Raw genomic sequence first — 15,675 nt, 5'->3', positions numbered from 1 at the left:
TTTTGTCGCCTAAAGGTGCCAAAGGCTTTTAGAGACTGATACAACCACAAGGGGGCAGTACTTCCAAGGGAATAGGAGTACAATCTAGAACCTAGGTTGCTTTACAAAGATAAACCAATGAACGTTAACTGTAGTAAGAGGTAAAATAGATTTATGTTTTAGAAAATATGAATATAATAAATATACATACAATACAGTTGATCACAGTAAGATTTTTTTCCATTCATTCCCACCATGTGCATTCAGTCCATGCAAAATGTTTTTCCCACGTGCCTGAAGAGACTGTCAGGATTTAGATGATTGATTATATAATGTAGGAGGAGGCTCGATGTTGAGCTCTTGCCTCAGGTCCTCGAGGCTCTGCTCCCATCGCCTCTCATAGAAGATGCTGAGGACGCAACGGGCCCGTCGGCCATTCTGCACGGCCCAGGGGCCCAAAGAGGTGACCAGTGACAGCAGGCGACTAAACAAACAAAACATCAATATGATGATAAAATGATGTAGCACGAATAAATGATTTCCCAGTATGACTAATGTTTACCTTGGGTTTAGCCGAAGTGGGCCCAACAGTGCTCCGAGGGCGCACATGGGGATCCCTGTCTGAGCGGCTTCAAACCATTTAACAGCCACTTCACCTGAGAAAATAACAACGATGTGTTTAAATTGAGCAATCTGTTCAGAATAAATAATGTTTTGACAATTTTCGTTTTTTTAAAATAGGACAAAATATAAATGCAATATCAGTGAAATGACTGGTAGATTGCAATAAAGAATATCATGCCTTAGCTGCTCGTTAGTTATTTGGGGAATATGCTTCATTGATAACCATTATCCTAGCTCTTCTTTTGTTTAACAAACTTTTCCAGCACATCTTGTGTGAGTGCTAGGAGGAAAAGCTGACTCGCGTGTGAAGACGTTGTTTGATGCGCCCTGTTATTTTGCATGTACAGTACGTATACACCTGACAACCCTGAATATAAGATGCCCCATCTTGTTCAGTTGAGTCTTACAGTCGGGTCAGTACGGGATCGTGAAGCCTGTCTCACCGAGCATGTTGGTGGGCATGCCCAGTAAAGTGTGCAGCAGGTCGTGGACCTCTCTGTATCTCTGCATGACGTAAGCTAGCTCCTCGTTGTCCACAAACTTCACATCTGCTCTCGAGTCAGGAGTCACACTCTGACAAAGGAAACAAAAATGAGCGAAGCTGTCAAAATCTGTAGCTTTTGTTCACACTGAGAACCACTCACATTGTCCTCCAGAAAACGGAGGTATTCTCGTCCGAAGGACCCCTCGGGTAACGAGGCCATTTGTCTCAAATCCAGTGTCGACAGACGGATTCTTGGCCTCTCTCTGGAGAGAGTTCAACGATGCAAAAGTGAAAGAGACATGGCGATGAGATGATGCTCTGTGTGATGGCGGCTTACGTGAGGACCGCGTATCCCTCAGGATCATTTCTCATCCGGTCCCTGAGGTTTAACAAGGCCAGGTATCCCGTTGTCTCTCCGAGCACTGCCACCATATCTGCAAGGGAGTTTGTTTCTGACTGTAAAATCAATACTATACTATACTGACATTGTCAGTTTCATTTCTAGACACGTTTGAGATTATATTTTTCATTTTTTAACAAGTTAATTTTCTTACAATTTGGTTTGTCCTAGACCAGCATGGAGTCTTAGAATGGGAAAGAAACTAAACCTTACAGAGAAACAAAACCTAAAATGACAAAGTGAAAACTGCTGCTTCCTGGGACAGTTGTGCACATGAATTTAGTTTTCACAGTCAAAAGTAAAGTAAAAGAGATCAGACACCTGCTGCAGCTAAGTGTCAGATCTGACACCTGCGACATGGGTAAACCGAAAGTTTAAGAATGACTAATAACCAGCCCTCGTTTGACTTTCTTTTCTCGGTTATCGCCTCACTTGCAGAGAAAATGTAATCGCAGTCTCACCATGCCGATAGGGATTCTGGATGGCGGCGACACCTGAGCCAACTGCCAGCAAGGTCTTCTGAACCGGAGTGGTGGGGATGTGGCCGGGATATAGTCCTTCATTGTAATTACTGTGTCTGGTGAACTTCCTTCGGTTATTTATCAGCGAGACCCCACAAACTGAAGAGACAAAAGTCAACAACACTGTCAGTAAATGTTACACATATACGCTACAAAAGTTTAGCATCACTGTGCAGGGGGGCTACCAGAGGATTACCCAGCACCCTGTGGAATATGCCTAGTTGGTCAGGGGTTCATCCTACAGCAAGATAAGGACCCAAAATGTAAATTGAATCTACGCCAGAACTACTAAGGGGGAAAACCCTTCTGCAATAGTTTCTAAAAAATATAATTTCCACTGCAAAAAAATTCCTTAAGTGTGAACTGTCAAAAGGTGGCTACCTGGATGAGATAATACTGTGTATTCCACTGGCCACATGTTTATTACTTTATTACTAACGAGTCTGATTCAAGCCGGTGGTCACCATTACCACAACATATAATACATGTTGTGCATTCTTTCATTCCAGACTACAATGGAACATTAAAAACGGAAAGGTTGAGCAGTGTGCGACTGTTAAATACAGCTCAATTTTGACCTTGAGGGAAATTTCCTAGTGTAGTCAATTGTCTTACTAAATTGTCTTACTGCATACCATAGGAAAACAACGTACAAGCTGAAGGTGACCATTATTGTAGATGACTCGTAAACAGCAACTAGCATCATGCTAGTAGCATGTACAATAATGATGTCCTGTTTTCCCTGCGACACTACCTCGTAATACTTCGACTTTTATATAAAGTCTTTAAAACATCAATGTCGTTCTAAAACACCTTTACGATATCGTAATCTTACACTTCAGCGACAAACTCCTTCCAGCCGTTATCACTAAAGCAGATCCTGAGCTCAAGCGTTCAGTCAGCAACCGCGACATCCCAGACGTGAGTGCGCAATGCGCATGCGTTTCAGTGTGGCGCATGCTTAAAGAAACAGCTGCATATTTTTTTTTAAGTTATACTGTCCTATTTTTGCTTATGCATACGCACTTTCGTTTACCTGCTGCGGCGACTCAAGCAAGAATGTGTATGTTAGCTTTGTGTTTAATAGTTTAGTGCCCAGAGAACCTTTCACCCACCGTGGTAAATAAAAATAAAAAATAAAACAGGAACGTGTATTAACGTGTATTAACGTGTACTAACCGAAGTTGGTGTATGACGTCACAAAGTTTCATTTACGCAACGACGACGTGTGGCTCTTCAGGGAGACATTAGAGGATAAAAACACAACAACATATCAACTCAACACTGGAAAAAGGAAAAGCAAAAAAATGAAGACTGGTTGATATGACGCAGCGTAAATGGGTGGGACCTGAAGACGGTGAGCTAACTCAAATAATCGGGGTTGAGTTTAAAAAGGGCCACTCAGACAGCCCGGGTAAGTAGTGTTATTTTTTGTTTCACACGGACAGACGCACAAAGGAGACTAAAAGGAGGGGGGATACTTGTGTTTAAGTTACTTTGTGACTTGGGGCAGGTTTTGTACGAAATACCTACCAACAAACAGCATAACTAGTTAGCATTGTTTTTCTTTTTCTCAAAATTTGCACCACATTCTAGTGGAATGTCGTTTGTGCTGGTTATCTACCATCGGTTGTCCTGGGGAGGGTGCTGGTTGATGCAAGTTTACTTGATTAAATGGCTGATGTTCACTGGATTACGCATTTCCCCCCCCTGGCTGTGGCAGTTAGAGTATAATAGAATAGAACAGAATAGAATAGAATGCCTTTATTGTCATTATATACATGTACAATGAGATTGAGAACAGCTTCTTATAGTTGTGTACTATCTGGCTGCACCTGGCAACAACAGGATTGTTTGTCACTATACAAACACATGGCTAATCATGCAAACATATTAACGTTATTGACCTGTAACCTTGGTATTTGTATGACTTTTTGGTGGTCATACCAACGGTATGACTACCATTTGTATGACTTATTGCTGATACATGTATCTACTAGTCTGTAATTAATTGCCATGAGAGAATTCTGATGAAAAGAATGAAAAGTCAGCCTTCAAAATCTAAAGTAGATTTGATCATTAAGATGCCATTTAACTTAATGTAATTTAGTTTACATTATTGTGGTGTGTTGGGGTGAGACACTGCACTGGAGGCTTTTGAATGAAACAGAAAATTAGAAACCGCTGACAAGGATCTTTGTACCATTGTAACTTTTTATTGTTTTATTTCCTCCTAATCCAGCTTCCCCTTGTTGGGATTTATGAAAGGGACCTTGTGAAAGACCAACAAAAACCCATTTAGCACCTGGGTTTAGTTGACCCAAGTCAATAGGGTAAATTCCCATTGTAGTCTACTATTATGTGTGAAACCTTTTGCTTTTCAATTATTGCTTAGCATCCTTGGTTGCTTCATTTTTATGCACCAAACTGCAGCTATGAACATCCTGTTTTTACGATATTATGTACAACACAATTTCGCCACATGACACCCTGACACAAAACATGCAAAAATTGTGCATTTTTATTTCCTCATGACTTTGATGTGGGTTAGCCAATGGCAAGTGTAAATGCAGTGGACTCTACTCCATAGTACACTGTAGTACACACTAGATGGCGGCACGCAAGCGACATCTGACAGCTTTACACAGAAAAGTGACGATTTTGGCCATTTCACATTTATCATCATCTATTAATCACACGACATCAGACAAGATAAGGTCTTTTGAAATTGCATTCTCAGCACATTTACAATGACAAATTTCGACACCAGAGCCAGCTGGTGTCCTAAAAGTCATTGTGTGACAAAACAAAACAAATAATAGATAGACTTTCTTTATTGTTATTGCACAATAACACAGCAGTGAAATTGCCAACGAAATGTCATTGCCTGGCTCCCGTATAATAATAAATAATGCTAATAATGCTAATAACAGCCACACCAACTAGGGATGGGCATGATATTGGGAGAAGCTGAAGGTTGCCCTGAATGTACTGCACTGCTTGGCTGTAGCCAGCAGGGGTGCTGTTGACTCATTCCCAACCAGGCACCTTGCTGTGCAGTACATTGCAACACAAGTACAAGTACAGCATGACATCAGCTACGGGGGAGTTGAGCGACACATTGAAACAGGACTTCAGAACATCTTGTTGAAATAAATAAGTTGATATAAGACAAGCTCATAGACGGGGGGTTAATAATGTAACAAAGTAAATATCCAATCAGATGGCTATGATGTCAACAAACAGCATAACTAGTTAGCTGCCTATGCACATATTAGCCTGAATGTAATATAATCATATTCCGTGTCCCTAGAGCCTGTCAATGAGCACCACACCTAACAAAATCCATAATCTACCTCACTTGGTTGCGCCATTTTAAAAACAGAGGGTGGTCTGAAGCTGCCACCTTTGGACTTTCGGCTTTCATGACGTAAAACTCGTCAGCAAAATTTCCTTCAGGTTTTCAGTTTAGAATGCGAGAACACTTGACCAGTGTAAAATACTACATTTCATCAATGTCACTGAATGCATCTATTATATATATGTCGTATTTTTGTCATGTTGACACTGGAAAATGCTTAATTTATGCAAAATGTCTGTTTTCCACCACAAAAAACAGCATGTCTTGACTTGTACTTGATTGGACTGATTTTCTCGGACTTGTGAAAGCTACTAAAAACACACTTCCAGTACAATATTATTGGACATCTGTGTTCCGGTTCTTATTGGTGAATTGGTGATGTGCCCCGCCTGCCTTCATAAAGATTTTCTGTTTTTAACAGAGACACGGACAGAAGATAAAGCAGCACTTTAATGGAAAAGAATGGCCCGAGTGTGGTTGGACTGCCCCAACTCTTTACCAGGGATCCCCCTCAGTGTGCTGTCAGTGCCCATGGAGAATAAATACAAATGTCAGCAGTGTCTCCAGGTCCTGAGGAAGCCGGTTCAGGCTCAGTGCGGCCACCGCTTCTGTGTCCACTGCTTCAAGCAGCTCACCAGGTAGACATGGAGGTCCTCTGACGTGTGATGTGTAAAGCCCTTTGCCCCCGAATGCTTCACTGTAGCCTTCTGATCGGACATGCTTCTTCCTGTCCTTTGTGGGGATTTTCTTGTTGCACTCAACTCTTTTGTGAGTTATGCAGACTCATCCGTCGCATGACTGGACTCTTGTCTGAGGTCAGAGTCACAAGGATGTTGCTCTTATGTTGACTCGTGTTAAAGGTGTTTACTTCCTTGTCTCTTTTTGGGCTTGAACGCATCACAGAACCTAAGGATTGGTATGGCATGAAAGCACCAGAACAATGGCCACTGGTCAACCTTCTTGTAAACAAGCTTTCCCAAATTACGATATGTGTTACTTGTAGACTATTGCGATTAATTAATTAAGTGGAGATGTTTACTCATATGTCAGGCATTGTCTTGTCTCCTCATATTTCCTCCAAAAGTCCCTTGGCGCTCATTGCTCATGGGTTAACCTGCAGGTGTGTGCGTGGTGTTTTATGGCCTGTAATTTAGTGTTGTCAGAAGGATGGGCCTCAGACTACATTACAAGATCTAGACTTAACAGAAAACGAAAAACAGATCAGATACTAAAGCTGTATTAACCGCTTTAATCTTCTTTCTTTGACCACTCTCAGCATTTACACGCAATTTCTGATTCTCTTTGCACATCCAACCTGCTGCAAAAACTGTCTTCTGTTTAGCGGCTCTGCTGGAAAACATCGCTCTATAGCACATTTATAGCCGGTAGCTTTTGTTGTTTTTAACCTTAAAATGTCAATCTCATTTGCTGCTGTTCTGTCAGTTCCGGTCCAAAGCCGTGTGAGGCCTGCCGCCAGGAGAAAATATATGAAGAGCCGACTTCTATCCTCAATATAAGTGAGGTAAGCTTGAAATGAATAAAAGGCCTGTCAGGCGGCATTGTTCACCTGGGCGAGACATCAGAATCCGAATAGTATGGAAATATAAATAATTCAAGAAAACCAGTTTAATTAGTTATTTAAATGTAAATATACAGTATATTTCTTCGTGGCATATCTACATGGGGTGATTTACAAAATGTAATTATCAAAGTGGCTCATCCATCCTTGATTTTTCAGTATGCAGCCCTCAGTGGAAAAAGTCTGGGCGCCCCCACTTTAGGGGGTTCACTCGAATCAACATGAAATTTGGTGCCCACCTTTAGGGGACTGACCCATTGTATATGCCTGTAAAGTCTGAGGAAGATTGGTTGAAAAACATGGCCGCCATCAAGCAAAACATCTTTGCAACCTTCAGTCATTGACCATTTGTCCAATATTTCTAATAATGAAAAAATAGATGTATGATAGCATGTCTTCATTTTGCGCCAGGCTTTTCCAGACAATGCCGCCGGTCGAGAAATCGCGAGTCTTCCTGCAAAGTGTTTGAACGCGGGCTGCAGTTGGACTGGATCTATCAAGGACTATGAGGTAAGGCGGGGCTCGGGTGGGAGCTTTTATGGCATTTGAAAATGTATTTCTGGGAGAGCCTTATATACATACATATATACGTATATATACACACATATATATATATATATATATATATAAACATATATTTTTTTTTAGAACTAATGTTTTTATCGTGAGGCTATCCAATAAAAATGACTCCCGGTGCTCCAAAAGGGTTTGCTCTATCCATTCACCTTTCAATGTGGTGCCCCCGCATCCAGGTACAAAACGGATGGATGGATTAACATGCATAGGAATATCTCATATTTGGAACGTTATGTCATGGTTATTACTTGAAGATAAAAGAAATTCGACAGGAATACTTTGGCGCCAGATGCAGTCACCAAAAGCCGGTGTTGCTAGTTGCCATTCTCAGCATAGCCAAACTCAAGTCGTCACAGCAATACAATGCGGCCTCTCATGCGGCTGCAGGGAGCAGGAAGTGAAACTAAAGTATGCTGTGTGGAAAGTCCCACATTACACGGCACAACAACACACTCGGAAAGTACCAGGATTTGGGGCGGGGGCAACAACTGGAGGCTAACTTTTCCTGTTGATGGAAGGTCAATTAAACGTTTTAATGATATAATCGGATGCTTAGGAGTTAACCAGGGCACAATTTGACTTGTGTGTAGTTGCATTGTGGGAATACTCGTGTTTGTACCTTGTGGGTTGAAGTGGGTTGTGGTTGAAGAGGAAAAAGGTCCTGAGAGAACAGGAACTGCCGCTTTGCAAATGCGGCTTTGCAAATGCGACTTTGCAAAGCGTCAATTACTCTGCATGTCGCTCAGTTTGTGTGTTTATGGGCCGCCATCTTGTCCGATAAACAGTCTCTTTTGCTGACGCAGAGCAAGAAATATTTAGGAAAATGCACTTTTAAAAATAGGGCAAAGGATTCACATCCATTTTGTGCGTGTGACATTTCAGAAAAAGTGTGAGAAACTTGAGCTTACCTGTGATGGCTCAAGGGCGGCTTCAGTCTTGGCAGAGATCGTCATTTGTGATTCAAGCTTTCGATTGGGTTAATCCCGCCTACCCTTTTTGACCCCGCCCCCGCTGGAATCCGGATTTTTCTCTGTTTTCAGATTTCATCGTTGAAGACTGAAACATTTCACAAAATTAGAACAACAGAACAATAGAACCCTCTTCTGAAATGGAGGCAAGGGAGAAACACAGACAAACATGCATGCTTTTATCTAGAAGCATAAACCGTTTCCATAACTTCAACATTTGGAGACGTTGCACGTAAGCTAGCGCGCCATTTCATCGCACTTAATACATGAAAGCATGTACAGTAAAAGCAAGTTTGTTGACATTGCAGCTCTTTGTCATCCATGTCTCACCTGCTAGTTAGTCTCAACACATTCCAGCCGTTGATTCGTTGGATGTTTGGACAAAGACCTTGCACTGCAGCTGCTGGACCAGTCTGACTGCTGCCTCCATGATCTGTAACGTCTTGACAGTTGAAAGTTCAACACAGTATCCTTTAACATACATCCATCTTCCATGCCGCTTAGCTTATCCTCACTGGGGTCGCGAGAATGTATCTGGAGCCTGTCCCAGCTGATTTCCGGGCGAGACGCGGGGTACTCTCCGGATTGAACGCCATATAGTACCAGCAGCCGCAGTTCTATGGTTGTCCTCACATGTTTCTCTCTGGTGAGAAATGTATTCCAAAAAGCTAAAAACAAATCAAAACACATGTAGGGTTTATCCATGATGCTGGGCGTACAGTAGGGGTCTCAAACTCAATTTACCTGGGGGCCACTGGAGCTAGGGTCTGGGCAAGGCTGGGCCGCATCAGGTTTAAAAAAAACAAAAACTAACGCATTTATTAAAAACAGAAAAATATACAAACTTTTCCAGTGCTTTGGTTCCGATTTTCTACAATAAAAGCTCTGATAAAACATAATAAATAAAAAATAATAAAAACTTAAGAAACCACATATAGTTGGTGGGTAGACAAATTATTTTTTTCAGATTAAAATGAACAAAGCATTATTAGAGCCCTGTAGACATGACAAAACACGACTATAGTCACATTTATACTCTTTTTATTTACAACATATTGCGCAACTGCAGGGTCTTGAGACACATGCTAACTCACAAACTAGAGAGCTAGCGACCTAAACGGTAGCCTTCAAGTTATTTCCTTTAAACTTAAGTAGCCAAAAACTTACCACTTCCACATGGATAGGGAGGATAACTATTAAGTTATTTAACCTTTAACATGAACATTAATCAAACGTAATAATTTTTTCTGGGTACATGATACCATACAGCATCCATATCAAACTTGCGTGGGCCGCACTAACATTAAACTTTCATATCAAGGCGGGGGCCGCGTGTTTGAAACCCCAGTGTTGTACAGTGTTGACTAGTGCGTATGTCAGAGGGCCATTTTCACATATTTTCAAGCAAGCCTATTCCAGTATGACCCTGTTTATGTGCCCCCAAATACACAAAACAACTACATAAGTGTTAACAACATGAACACATTGGCACATCTACTATATCTACCATTCCTTGCTGTTCAAATGAAGGTAACCTCAGCATCACCCCAGTTGTGATTTACAGTGGGTGTGTTCCAATGTTGAGGTTCTGTTTTGCAATCATAACCGTCATTTCTTCCACGAAAGACACGGTGATGCAACATGTTCCTCAGCTAAATGTCACAATGATCAGTTGGTTGGATGCTTTTATCGTGGAGACACAATGCACCAAAGTCATTGTGTTCTCCTGTCGTTAGGACTGTTTCTATTTTACTGTGTAAGCCAACTCTTTTACTCCCGCACACAAAAAGGGTGGCCATTTGTCAAAAGGTACACGCCCAGTGACAAACACCACAGACACGGATAGATGAGCCGGATAGACTTGAAATTTCTCACGCTGCTTCTAATTTGGTACACAACTGACAAGCACACCAGACTTTCTTTCTTTTGTACTGGACGATGTACGATAGAATGACTAATAATGAACTGGTTGCTCTTGGCACGTGGTTGGGTGCCTCAAGCTGGGTGAGGGTGGTTGGATGTGGGGTTTTTATTCTGTGTAGACAAGGAATAATATATGTTTTGTTGGGATGAGGTTGGAATCTGGGTGGTTAGGGGGGGTGGGACTAGATAAGTCTTGACTTCTTCCCACTCCCTTTCAAACATTCATTCATTCATTCATTTTCTACTGCTTTTTCCTCACAAGAGTCGCGGGGGTGCTGGAGCCTATCCCAGCTGTCTTCGGGCGAGAGGCGGGGTACACCCTGGACTGGTTGCCAGCCAATCACAGTGCACATATAGACAAACAACCATTCACACTCACATTCATACCTATGGACAATTTGGAGTCGCTAATTAACCTAGCATGTTTTTGGAATGTGGGAGGAAACCGGAGTACCCGGAGAAAACCCACGCATGCACGGGGAGAACATGTAAACTCCACACAGAGATGGCCGAGGGTGGAATTGAACCCTGGTCTCCTAGCTGTGAGGTCTGTGCGCTAACCAGTCGACCGCCGTGCCGCCCCCTTTCGAACATGTGTACGTTTATATATACATAGGTATTTTTATTTGTATTGATTTTGGTTGGTTTGTTGTGCTTTTGATGTTTTTCATGTTCGAAAAATAAAGAAGAAAAAAAAAGACTAGTTTGCTATTGGTGACGAACCCCGCCTCTCAGCCAATAGGCAGCTGGGATAGGCTCCGGCATATGAATGTTTTACTTATTGAGCTCTATTTGGTGACCAGTCTTTCCGTACATCCTAAGGCCCAGCACGAAGGCTTCTGCGACTACGAGAAGGTTCAGTGCGAGGCATGCCAGGCGTTCATCCTCCGCTCGGAGAAGGAGCGACACAGCGAGCGCGAGTGCGAGTCCAGGGTGCTCAACTGCAAATACTGCAAACTGGCCTTCAACTTTAAAGACATCAAGGTGAGCCCGTCGCTTATCTGTGGCGGTGACGCCAATATCCACACTGTTGCTTTTCTCCGCAGGCCCATGATGAAGTGTGCCTCAAGTTCCCCTTGCAGTGCAAAGAATGCGGCAAGAAGAAGATTCCAAGAGAAAAGGTGAGGCAGGGGCCCATGAATGCGGACGGAGTGATTAACGGATTAATCTTTAATCTTCCTCACATGATCTATATCTGTTTTGGCCTTCAGATGAGCGACCATAGTCGGTCCTGTGCCAGGTCCAAGAGCGCCTGTCCTTTCAGCCAAGTGGGCTGCAAGTTTGTGGTGAGTCCCGTTGTTCCGTATGATATGATAAAAACAACATGGCTGCCATGATTGATATTAATATGAACTCACAGACAGACAATGGCAAACTGAGCGACCACGAGCACAACAGCGTCATGGATCACCTGCGTCTGCTGCTTCCTATGGTTCTCTCCGTGGCCGGGCCCCACACCGAGTCCCAGGGTCACGTAGACTGGCAGGAAGACTCGGGTCTAGGGTTGTACAGGGCTCCTGAGGAGGGGGCCTCACCCTCCACGCCGGCGGTGGACTTGGAAAAGAAGGTGAGTCCCAAAAAGTGGATTTAATCCTCTAAACAACAAGCTAAACAACAGGATGCCCAAATCCCAAATCCTACACAGGTGAGTGCCTTGGAGAACATCGCCTGCGTGCTAAACCGCGAGGTAGAGCGAAGCTCGGTGACCCTGGAGGCCTTCTCACACCAGCACCGCTTGGACCAGGAGAAGATCGAGAACCTGACCAACAAGGTGAACCAGCTGGAGAGGGCGCTGGTCACCAGGGACTTCCAGCTGTCCGAAACGGAGCAGCTGGTGCGGGAACTTCAGTTCTGCACCTACGATGGCGTCTTTGTGTGGAAGATCTCGGACTTCTCGCGCCGCAGGCTCGACGCCGTGGCGGGTCGAGCGCCTGCGATGTTCTCACCAGGTAAAAAACTGGCATGATGATTGATGATGCCGTCCTGAGCAGAGGGCTGGCGTTCATCTGTTTGTTTTCAGAATTTTGGATGAAATTTAGTGGTGATTGTCTTGGCGTGTGGACGCAGGGAGTTTCCAGCCCCCTCCACCCATGTTGAATGATTTAAGACTCGAACACGTGTTCTCGTCCACAGCATTCTATTCCAGCAAGTACGGCTACAAAATGTGTCTACGGCTGTACCTGAACGGCGACGGCACGGGGCGGGGGACGCACCTGTCGCTCTTCTTTGTGGTCATGCGGGGACGCTGCGACGCGCTGCTCAAGTGGCCGTTCAGCCAGAAGGTAGGAGCACCTTAACTGAGTGGGGACCGTGGGGGGTAAAATAACAACCCCGCCCTTTCTGGTTTTGCCTCCAGGTGACGCTGATGCTCCTGGACCTGAACAACCGGGAGCACATCATCGACGCCTTCAGGCCCGACATCACCTCCACATCTTTCCAGCGGCCCAGCAGCGAGATGAACATCGCTAGTGGCTGCCCGCTCTTCTGCCCGCTGGGCAAGTTGGCCGCCAAGAGCCCCTACTTGCGAGATGACTCCATCTTCATCAAGGCCATAGTCGACCTGTCTGGCTTGTGAGGTGTTGACTGTGGAAGTTGCACCAAACACCCAAAAGTGAATAGGTATCTACATAATACTATATATATATGCGTATATATATATATACACACATATATATATATGTGTGTGTGTGTGTGTGTGTGTGTTTGGGGAGCTCCAATTGATTGACCAGCGATGGGTATCGGCTGACACACACACACACAGTTGTAGTACTAACTTATATAATTTATACCTACCATATAAAATAATAATAAAACTGTGTGTATGATATGTTTAGATTATACTGAAGAATAGAACATTTTGAGGAATTAATGAATAAAATGAATGGAGAAAAGAAAAATATTGAAAAATATATATATACATATATACACTACTGTGTTTGGGATCACTTTGAAATGTTTTTGTCCAGTCTGAGATTTGGCTTTTTTTTTGGCAGTCCTGCCATGAAGTCCAGCATCCTGAAGTCGCCGCTTCACTGTTGATACTGACCCTGGTGTTTGACGGGTACTATTTAGTACTATTTAGTACAGCTGCCAGGTTTGACTATAACTATAGTCTTAAACTACACACTCTCAGATATTTGTCTTCTTGCACAGTTGTGCATCGTTTTTCTGTCCTTGTTAGACCCAGTTTATGCTGCTCTCTGAAGGGAGTAGTTAACAGTAAGAGATTTTAGTCTTAGTTTAGATTTTTAAATCCAAGATGAACTTGGATTAGCAGCCATACCAGGAGATTGATGCAGATGTTGATAGTAGGCCTCTAATAAATGTAATCGTTCTTTGAAAATCATCTCATTCATTTTAATCATTTGTGAAATGCATGAAAATGTTTTTCTTTGGAAAACAAAGACATTTGCAAGTGATCCCAAACTTTTGAGCGGTGGTGTACATATGTACGCATACATATACACATACTATGAATACACTTATATAGACACATATACATGTACATATATACCTTGTCATCATTTTATTTTTTCCTATAAAAATCAGAGGCGTTGTGATCAGGAATTTGGAGAAAAACATTTTTGAATAAGTGGAGCGTATTTTGTTGAAAGGGGGTGTGGTGGATTGATTGATTGGTTGATTGATTGATTGATCCTGCCATTTGTTCTAATAAAAGGATGTGATCACAGCTTCTTCCAGTTATGGCAGCTTCAGTTCTTACTTTCCGGTTTAGCGGGACTCTTTTCTGTTTTCTTGGCGACAGCTAGGGCTGTAAACGGTGTAGTTTTAGTGTGATGATGTCATTGTACTGATGACATGGGGGGGGGCATAACTGTTGAATTGGTGTACAGTGTCAATAAGCATGTAATTGCATTGATCTGATGTTTCATGTTGTGTATTCTGTGAATAATCTTACATTGGATGACTTGTACATTTGGGTTTTTGTCCACCAAGCTATCAAGATCCGAGGGTATGGAGGCGTTCTTAAAGCTGGTGTCCTTTTTGATGGTTTGGCTAATAAACGGGAGGTCTGAAAGGTTTAGATAACTGCATAGGGCTTTAATGTGGAAAATAAGTGTATTCCAATGAAAGCATTGTAAGCTAGCTCAAATTAACTGGTGTTATGAAGCACAGAAAAGGGAAATAATTTTTTGTGAATGATGGGTTAAATTCCCCAAAAGCGCAGTTCCCCTTTAAATGGCTTTACAGTCCTATTACCCAATAGTGTAAACAAAATAAGAGTTAAGTAAGCCATTTAAAATGTAATACATTCACAATTAATGCTGCTTTTGCCTTGTATTTGTGTTTTAGGTCATTCAGTTAGTTCAGCAATAAGTAGAATTTATTTTACTAATAAATAGTGGCAATATTGAGCCATGAAACAGATCATAATTTTACATAATTTCCAATTTCTCTTAATAATCTTTACTGTTATAACATGCTCATAGCTATTTTCTCCTCTTTTTATTTATATATCACAAATAGAACATGTATTGTTGCCAAAATAATAAACAGCAAATGCATGAACAGTGTTGGCAGCCTGCTGTGTTATTAAGCAGCACACACAATTAGCACAAGAACACGCTAGCTATGCTTCATCTGCTGAGTCAATAAAAACCAAACCAGAAATGTTCTGCATTATAATCCACCAGACGTGAAAGGGAACCAAGCTCAGAATGTCATCTGAATGCAGCAATGTCACATTGAAAGAAGGGGAATTACATGTAAAGGTTAAATTATTCCAGTCATTTCGTTCCGACCTCAAAATAATGTCATAATTACGTCAGTTGCATTATATATCATTATTCTATATATGATTTTGTTTTGGTCTGATTCATTATTCCAAGCCTGGTTGCAAAAGTGTGACATTTTTTTTTTTACTTAAGAAAATATATAATTAATTTTAAAAACAAATACAAAATATTTGTTTTTATTGTGTATGATTGAATTACTAATTTAATTATCTTATTTAATTCTTGCCAAAACTGTTGTCCTTTTAAATGAAATCTGAATGAAATCCCTGTTGGCTTCTTCAGGTACTTATATTCCAACAGATGTTGCATTTGTATAAAAATTAGTGAATTTTGCAACGCTATGATTTCAAGTCAATGAAATGCAGAAGATTGACACAAAACCAATGAGGAAACATGCTGTTTACAAGAAACGCACATTCACTTCCTTCTTTGCTTTTTATACACGTTTTTCACAATAAAGTGTTGTGACCGCAGAGTTCCATATGTATATTATATTTCTCAGA

The 15,675-nt window shown here is 42.0% G+C and overlaps 2 protein-coding genes across 8 annotated transcripts; one reads left to right on the top strand and one right to left on the bottom strand.

Moving 5' to 3' along the window:
- Positions 1-5: 5 nt before the first annotated feature.
- On the bottom strand, positions 6-3,329 carry coq4 (coenzyme Q4 homolog (S. cerevisiae)). Of its 2 annotated transcripts, none has more exons than XM_078793980.1 (7): positions 3,188-3,329; positions 1,949-2,107; positions 1,425-1,521; positions 1,248-1,350; positions 1,047-1,176; positions 542-635; positions 6-463 (listed from the first exon to the last, which is right to left on the bottom strand). In XM_078793980.1, the coding sequence occupies exons 3-7, from the start codon at positions 1,517-1,519 to the stop codon at positions 286-288; spliced, it is 600 nt and encodes a 199-aa protein (XP_078650106.1). In that variant the 5' UTR covers positions 1,520-1,521; positions 1,949-2,107; positions 3,188-3,329; the 3' UTR covers positions 6-285. The 2 variants fall into 2 exon arrangements, with proteins under 2 accessions (XP_078650106.1, XP_057913273.2); XM_058057290.2 differs by lacking the exon at positions 3,188-3,329 and adding an exon at positions 2,844-2,956.
- On the top strand, positions 3,131-15,673 carry traf2b (Tnf receptor-associated factor 2b). Of its 6 annotated transcripts, none has more exons than XM_058057258.2 (12): positions 3,131-3,365; positions 4,251-4,341; positions 5,791-6,007; positions 6,813-6,891; positions 7,360-7,458; positions 11,238-11,399; positions 11,462-11,536; positions 11,627-11,701; positions 11,776-11,982; positions 12,061-12,364; positions 12,549-12,697; positions 12,772-15,673. In XM_058057258.2, exons 3-12 carry the CDS (start codon positions 5,832-5,834, stop codon positions 12,988-12,990), a joined length of 1,545 nt encoding a protein of 514 aa, XP_057913241.2. In that variant the 5' UTR covers positions 3,131-3,365; positions 4,251-4,341; positions 5,791-5,831; the 3' UTR covers positions 12,991-15,673. The 6 variants fall into 6 exon arrangements, with proteins under 6 accessions (XP_057913241.2, XP_057913232.2, XP_057913200.2 ...); XM_058057249.2 differs by having other exon boundaries at positions 3,131-3,422; XM_058057217.2 differs by having other exon boundaries at positions 3,131-3,559.
- The last annotated feature ends 2 nt before the right edge of the window (positions 15,674-15,675 follow it).

This window comes from Doryrhamphus excisus, linkage group LG10 (genome assembly GCF_037039965.1).
Source record: "Doryrhamphus excisus strain RoL-2023G ecotype Guam linkage group LG10, RoL_Dexc_Guam_v1.1, whole genome shotgun sequence".
Taxonomy (NCBI): domain Eukaryota; kingdom Metazoa; phylum Chordata; class Actinopteri; order Syngnathiformes; family Syngnathidae; genus Doryrhamphus; species Doryrhamphus excisus.
This window is presented reverse-complemented; position numbering and strand designations above follow the sequence as displayed.